The 8,242-nt window shown below is 40.1% G+C and overlaps 1 protein-coding gene across 1 annotated transcript; it reads right to left on the bottom strand.

The window, feature by feature from the left end:
• Nucleotides 1–394: 394 nt before the first annotated feature.
• LOC140361993 (DDRGK domain-containing protein 1-like) lies at nt 395–4,299 on the bottom strand. Its single transcript, XM_072447969.1, has 8 exons — nt 4,140–4,299; nt 3,491–3,646; nt 2,699–2,820; nt 2,521–2,622; nt 2,226–2,348; nt 2,114–2,152; nt 1,225–1,330; nt 395–612 (listed from the first exon to the last, which is right to left on the bottom strand). The coding sequence occupies exons 1-8, from the start codon at nt 4,225–4,227 to the stop codon at nt 452–454; spliced, it is 897 nt and encodes a 298-aa protein (XP_072304070.1). The 5' UTR covers nt 4,228–4,299; the 3' UTR covers nt 395–451.
• Between the last annotated feature and the right edge of the window lie 3,943 nt (nt 4,300–8,242).

Below are 8,242 nucleotides of genomic sequence, written 5' to 3'. Positions count from 1 at the left end.
GCTCATGAGAATGAGAAAAGACCTCAAAACGTTGCATAAAGGACCAGGAACTTAAACCCTTGAAGCGTCTCTGGAATTCCCCTGAAAATGCAGTACAGTGTAGTCATTATGTATTCACTCATACTTCAGCCTCTCAATAAAATGGTTTATTGTCATGAAAATTTGTTTTAATAAAGAAGATATTGTATTCTTTAAAAAGGTCGACTTTTGTCACATTTTATGAATTCAAGTTTAAGTTTTAACAACTCAATATAACAATCGCCATATCATCTGGAAATAGGTACCACAGTTAACATTTCTCATGATAAACCAAATTCACCTAAATCTTCCTGTTGCCATTTGCATCTTGAATACAATCGTCACAATAACAACACAAAATGCTCATATTTTTTACTCTTTTCCCCCAAATCCATCCATTTCCTCCAGTATAAATAAGAGAAGTCCATGTGGTTCATACGGCCACAGCGCCCTCTGGTGTCAGCCTGAGGAGCCTGTTACTGGCCTGGGCGAGCTCGGAGATGGACACTCGGCCTCTCTGTCGGATGAACTGGGCCACAGACTCCAGCTCCTCGGGGGTGATGGAGATAAACTTACCCCTGTCGTCTATAACTCCTGCAGGAACAGCCACAAGTAAGAAACGCACCAGACATTAGGGACTATTCAGAATATTCTGCAGTTCCAGTAGTGGCCAGTTGAGTTTTGACCTCTAACGTTTCATCCATCATCTGATCTTGACGATGGATGACATTTACACTTGACTCATGGCTCATGTTGATCAATCACAACTTCTAATTTATTATTTCTCCAATTATTATTAGTTTATTTTAATGGGGACAACGCACATTCATAAACGTGTAAATGTGCCAGTATTAATGTAGTCCCAGACCAAAAGCATAAGACCTACGTTCAGTGCGTTGTCTAATGTAAAGTTATTTTTCCATGTGACCCGTACACCGAAAATGAAAAAACAAAATCGGAGAAAACTTTAAGATTGGTTAAAATCTCTTTAAAAAGTCAATTTTGCATAGCATGTCTCTTTCATAAAAAAAACAAACAGTTCAATTCATTCTTCCACGATCTGAACTCAACCGCATGTTTTAAACCTCATTAAAAAACCACAAGCGGATCATTTACAACCTCGACACAACTGGATCTTGATTTTAAAGTTTGACCAATTCAATATTTGATTTAGTGTCATGCATGAACAGGGAAAGGAGCTTTCACCTGTGAGTGATCCGTCTGCTAACAGGTCCTGGACTCTCTTGATGGCGTCCTGAGTCCTCAGCCCAAAATGAGAGCCCAGATCCTCCAACAGCACCACCTTTGAGCTCTGTGCGGACGAGACATCAGTGACACTACAATCTCATGCAAACACACTGAAGACAAGGGAATGCATTATTAGGCCGTCTTTGTGCTCTTTTCATACTGCAGTTGGTAGAAGGGTAGACATCGTTTCCATTTACATCATTTAAGTGAGTTTGACAGGTTGGACTACACTATTTTTACTAAAACACACTGGAATTTGTAAAAATGTTATCCCAATTTGGCATTTTTTTTGGCCAAGTTTATAATTTAACTTCCTGTAAATTATGACATCACACTAGGACATTCCTGTTTCCTAGCAACCTAGTAGAGAAATCCAAATACTGTATTTTCCGGACTATAAGTCGCACCTTTTTTCATAGTTTTGGCCGGGGTGCCACTTATACTTATCTCCGGAGCGACTTATGCGATATTATTTTCACACTTACAACCTTATTTCATACTCCTGTGCAATGTACATGTTTTTTCTTCTCTATAATGCATTTTTTGGCTGGTGCGACTTATACTTATACTCCGGTGCGACTTAGAGTCCGGAAAATACGGTATATAAAAGCATAATTTATTAGTCAAATTTATGCTTGAAATGTCAGTAAAATTTTGTAAATTGTGCCAAACTTTGTAAAAATCCAAACTTTGGTTTCCTCGTGTGATCTCATCTATAGCTCTACTTCCTGTAATGTTTCATACTTTCCTCATAAACCGCTACTTTATTGGCATAAAACAATCATTTAAATTTAAAACGGGTCTTAACGCACCAAATGAAGTCACTTGAACATGTATTCTTTGTTACCTCGATATACTGGATGAATTCTTGCAGGAGGTTACGAGACTGTGGGAACAAACAAATGGTGCAAAATGAATACAAGTACTTTCAACGCCGTACGTCTCCGTGCGGTTTGTACCTGGTCCTCGGTGAGCTGCTCCGCCTCACCCTGGTCCTCGATGACAAACTCCGCCTTCAGTTTCTGATACTCTTCCTCTTCTCTCTTGTCCTGCTCCTCTTTGGCTCGTCGCACCGCTTCCTCCTGTTCAAGAACACATCAAAACACATTCAAAACTGCAGCATTGTAATCAAAATCTCATGATAAACGTATGCTCATCAGTTTACATTTGTGAGCAGGATAATTAGTGCAATAATCAGTGTAAGTAAAAGAATAACATGTGTAGTATTTGAGTGAATAAGTCGTTAGTGCTGACCTCCTTGAGTTCCATCTGCCTCTCTTTCTCCTCCTCCTGTCGCTTCTCTTGGTCTCGCAGCTCCTGCATCTTCTTCCTCTCCTCACGTTCTTCTAACTCAGCCTGGAGAAAACATCAGACACGTCTCATGAGCAACCGACCATCAGCTGTTTGTGATTGAGGGCAGATATAATCCTACTTCTCTCTGAGCCTTCTTGGCCTGTTTCTCCTCCAGTTTACGCTGCTTCTTGGCTCCAATTTTGGCAGTGGGCAGAATATTTTGTGCCTCTGCACTCTCCTCCTCTTCATCCTCAGACTCATCTGTAACAAAAACAGGACACATAAGTGAGTTTAAAAGTGCATAAATATATTTGTATTTCAATTATTGTATGGTGAAAAGTATAATGTAAATCTGAGATAACGTCATAGTAGTAAAAGGTCCAATTTTGATATACGTAGGACTTTTCCCACATTCAAGGCGCTTTACATCAAGGAGCCACTCTCACATCCACACACCACAGACACTGAGGGTGAGCCGGGTGAGGCGTCTTGCTCAAGGGCACATTGTGCATCTGAGAAGTGCAAACCCGGCTCTGACCACTCCAATGACAGTTCCAACCTCAAAGTCACTTTACAATTGTGTGGATTATTCTTTCAGCCCACGTGTGGTTGTGGAGAGCTGGTGATGTAGCCAGAGCGAGGCCAATCTGGGCCATCGGCCCCTGGGACCACCACAAATCACCCACACACCAGATTCACACTAGGTAATATTTGCTCTAGAGCCACAGCTGAACCTCTATGGCCCCGGGCCCCAGCAGTATCCCATCAAAGTACTACCCAGGCCCAAGCGTGCTTAGCAAGGAGCTATAAAACAACACTTTTACATCCAGATCTTTTTTCATCTGTGACCTTTCCCTCTTACATCACCTGAAGCAGAGCTCATCTTTATATATGTTTATCATAATACATCTGATGATGTGTCCTCCCTTACACTGCTCCGGTTCTCTCTCCTCTGCCTGTGTCCGTCTGTTGGCCATCACAGAGGCCATGCCCCTCCTCCTGCGGGGCATCCCGGCCCCTCTCTCCTCTGGGACCCTCGGACGAGCCACTGCCGCCTGGACCACCTCACGCTGTCGCTCAACATCAGCTGCATCAAAAGCAGAACCACTGTCAATGTTTTTAATCAAGATATAAGATAATATGATAACATTACTATTGTTACTGTTGTGAAAACATGACTGTAATGATTTATATTATTAATACATTACACAAAATACTTTTACTTCTGAATAAGGTTATATACATGACTTATTACTGTATAATAATAAAAAACTCTAATGTAAACTGCTGCACAGAACAGGGCAATATTATCTTCGTGGGTAAAGCTTTCACAGGTAAAAGCTGATTAACTGTATAATGTATTGCTGGTAATGTTGTGATTTTGACAGCTGTTTTGGTGACGTAGCATTAGCATTAGCTCTGCAAAAGCTAAACTAAAGAAGATTATAATACAGCACGTTGAACTACAGCCTTACTATGCTACACTTAAGTAAACGTGGAGGTCTGTGGGTCTGATCCTGCAGGAGAATAACCAGTGTTCTTAAAAGTATATAATAATCCATGTTAGCAGAAGCTCATACCCTGCTGCGTGTTACCCCGGACTTTCACCGCGAACAAGATGAGCACGAGCAGGATGAGCGCAGCGCCGATGTACAACACCGGCTCCATGGTCCAAGGAAAGGTACTTTATAAAAGAAAAGTACTTTATTTAAGTCACACGGCAACACACCGGCGCGCTATTGTGACGTAAAACTGCGCATGCGTGACAACTTCCGTCGCACACAGACCAGAAACGCAATATCGCCCTCTAACGGTGGAGAATCACATTCAAGTCTCATGTGTATAATATACAATATATACATCTCTCCACGTATATGTGTGTGTGTATATATTTATATATATACATATATATAAATACGTGTATACATATACATATATACTCATATTATATATATATGTATGTGTATGTGTGTGAGAGAGAGAGAGAGAGAGAGAATATATAATAATAATTTATACATATATATATATATATATATATATATATATATATATATATATATATATATATATATATATACATATATCAAATTATTATTATATATTATCGTAGAAAAAGCTTTAGTTGTTTCATCTGGACTCAGTTAGAAAAAATATATTTTTTCTAACTGAGTCCAGATGAAACAACTGAAGCTTTTTCTACGATGGAACACGCCTGGACGAATGAGGGATCACACTGACATTATATATTATTATATAATATGTCTTGATGAGATAAGCTGCAGTCCATGCTATTGATACCTGCAGTACCATTGGCCTCCACAAGATGTCAGACATGTTTTGACAGCTCCATCTGCTGAGTAAGCACTGGAACTGCAAACTACACTTCCCCAGTTCCATCTACAATAACCATTGTAATTTCCATCATTTCCAATAGGAAACAGCAGCTTGGATTGTTTCTCTCTCAGGATATTAGTATTGAACTATAACATCAATAGATTATAATTTTATGTTAATTGTAAACCGCAATATTGACCTTAAACAGCTTAATAATAGAAACAGGTCCATTGAATCCCTGTTCAAAACTGTACAGTCTTGATAATGACTGTAAAAAGCAGCAGATTGACATTTACATGTTTTTATTTTTGACTATGTGACATTTTAGATCCTCCATGTATCAGAGATCAGAGTCTTTATTTTTTAATTAATCACAGCTAAGTACAGGGATGTGGGCGGGGATAAGGGGTAGGTGAAAACAGGACTATACAGCATTACTCAATCAAGCAGAAATAAATCAACTTTGAGTAAACTAATGATGAGGAAATAATGTTGTAACAAGGTCATTAAAGTATTTTGCTTATTATATGTCCCTTTTAATATAGACTTCCTGTGACCTTGAGTACAGAGATATGCCAGGCTATTGAAGCTTCACAACTGAATTAAAGAATCAAATATTCAGCCTTTAAGGTCGACCGCTCATGTGTGTTCATGACTGCAGTAATACAGACGACACTTCACATGAATCTATTTTTGGTGCATGTATGTCACGCTGAAGTCTTGCTTTCTTTTGGGCTGAGTCATGAATTCTCAGTGTTTTAATCAGTGACAGTCTCCATGGAAGGACAAGTCAAAGTCATCGCTCTATTTTAGGAACAAGATGCTGTACGTTCGGTCACTGCGATATTGCAAGCTTAAAGGTACAACAAGAACATGTGAAGAATACATAGTTATTTCACCAATACGCACAAATAAAAGAAGAAAGTGTGATTAAATTGCACTATTGTGTGGGGGAGCTTCGATGGACACGCACACTCATTTCCACCATTTCCCACCACCCCAAGGTTAAAATGACCAGCAGGGAAGATAGAGGTGAAAAAAGATCTCTAAATATGTTGTATATATCTTTGGAATAGATCATAACTGTTGAAGAAATGAACAACTCTTTTCTTTATCCATTTGCACATTGAACTGAAGAGACCCGTGAACAAAATGTCCACTAAAAAGTGTAAGTCTAACTAGGCCTCCTCCTCCCGCTTCTCATATACCGTACATGATACTATTTCTGTTCCCTCTGCAAAAATACACCTCCATCAGCAGTTTGTTCCTCTCAGCAAAACTGGAGCAGCGTCACATCCTTGTCTCCAGGTGCGCCCGTAGCACCCACATAAAACGATGCAAACTTCTGAGTACAGAGAGGACAGAGGGCACCCTGGACCCACACAGACTGATGGATCCTGGAGCGCTGGAGCATTGGTGCATGAGCTGCATACGAAGAGTAACAGTAGTAGTAGTAGTGGTGGTAGTAGTAGTAGTAGTAGTAGTAGTAGTGGTTGTTGTAGAAGGCTGGTCATTTTAATGTAGTTCTGGTGACTGTAGAATTGGACTAATAGTTTATATAATCGAAGTAATAGCAAAGGCTGTGGTAAAGGAATATAGACAAGGTTTTAGTAGTAGTAGTAGTAGTAGTAGTAGTAGTAGTAGTAGTAGTAGTAGTAGTAGTAGTAGTAGTAGTAGTAGTAGTAGTAGTAGTAGTAGTAGTAGTAGTAGTAGTATAGTTGTAACAGTACAGGTAGAAGCAGTGTGAGGGTCATTTTACTGGTAGGATTTGGTTCTCACTTTATGTCTTAATTACCCTTAATAAAGCATGTTAAAGTTGACACGTCAGACGACACATTTCACTCAAATGTAGTGAACATTACTGTGTTTCACATTTGACTTTACATTTGGCCTCTTCTCCAGTTTTACAATTTTTGTTAATTTATGATTGTACAACTGCGACAGAGGTAGAGGTAACTCCACTGTTACCTAGCAACCATACTGTAAACAAGAGCCAATGGCTATGATTTGACAGTAAATATGACCTGATAACACTTTAATTTTGTTGAATGATCGTTAAACTGTCAGATGACGTCAGATGCAGTGTTTTCAATGGAATGAGGGATTCTCTTTTAGAACTCAGCAACCAGGAAGTACAATCATAAACCTTTATCAGCACAATCATGTTCAGTACGTGAGTGAAATGTATAGTCTAATCTGTCATGTGCACTTTCACATTTATTAATAACCTATTTGTTCACGCTTTATCAAGGCAATTAAAATGTAGTAATTATAAAGTGTTACCAACATATTGCTGAGCCTGCATGGATGGGTGTGGTACAACTACTGCTACTACAGCTACTACAGCTACTACTGCAGTGTGCAAGTGTCCCGACAGAGGCTATGATAAGGAAACAGTAGTGTCCCTTTGGAGGTCAGGGAGGGCACGTGCCGTGGGTGGTGTGGAGGAGTGCTCAGGTGCTGAGGGAGGAGGGGACAGTCAAGGCCAAAAAAGGCAGTGGGCGGAGTCTGTGTGTGTGAGGGCGGCGTGGGTGTAAACGCTCGCCAGCTCAAGGTGACTCCTGCACGAGACCTGGACAGGAGTTCATTCATCACAGCAGCACACTCCATCAAGAGGCAAACTCATGAGAAGCAACTCAGCGAAAGCAATCACACACGTGTTCTGAAGCGAGCAGAAGGAAATGAACATGAGCTCAGAAGATGCACTGCACTGAGAGAGCAAAAGATCATGTAATATGGCCACAATCAGTCATTGATTTGAACAGCTAAGAAAGTAGTATGGTAGTTGTTTTATTTATACCGGTTCGTCTCTTGAGGCTTAATGTCTCCTTTGCATGAAACCTCACAGTACTAAGATGATTATCTATGTATAATACATACAGTACATAAACATTACATTTCATGAACAATATATGACCAGAGTGTCACCAGAGTGGACAGCTTCATGTCCTGTTGAAGCATGAGCAGCAGGACACGAGCTCAGTGTGAACTGTTGGAACACTGAAGGAGGTGATATCATGAGGCTGTGATACTCTACTAGAAGTACTAATAGTCCTAGTAATACTAGAACCTTTAGTACTAGTAGTAGTCCAGGTGAAGGGCAAGACGCCTCCAGTGTCCTTGTGTGTGTTGACAGTATGTTGGCTGTGATCCATGTCCACACACTGCTGTGGTTACTGTACACATTCTGTCCCTCCTCTTCATCTGATGTGGGCTGACAATTCAAGCCACTGCCTTCTGGAGAATACATATGTACAGACATTTAGAGGAGGAAATAAAATTAATTTATTTCAGAAAATTATTTAAGCCTGAAACATGGCCGATGGTGCATTGGCTTTCGTCACTCTGC

The sequence above is a fragment of the Eucyclogobius newberryi genome, unplaced genomic scaffold (genome assembly GCF_026437365.1).
Source record: "Eucyclogobius newberryi isolate DKJ021-1_F unplaced genomic scaffold, fEucNew1.0.hap1 SCAF_1, whole genome shotgun sequence".
Lineage (NCBI taxonomy): Eukaryota > Metazoa > Chordata > Actinopteri > Gobiiformes > Gobiidae > Eucyclogobius > Eucyclogobius newberryi.
This window is presented reverse-complemented; position numbering and strand designations above follow the sequence as displayed.

Coding starts and splice junctions, on each gene's coding strand:
- LOC140361993 (XM_072447969.1), bottom strand. CDS start 4,227: ATGGAGCCGGTGTTGTACATCGGCGCTGCGCTCATCCTGCTCGTGCTC. Junction 2,821..3,490: donor GGAGAGAGAACCGGAGCAGT/GTAAGGGAGGAC, acceptor TTTTTGTTACAG/ATGAGTCTGAGGATGAAGAG. Junction 2,153..2,225: donor AGCAGCTCACCGAGGACCAG/GTACAAACCGCA, acceptor TTGTTCCCACAG/TCTCGTAACCTCCTGCAAGA.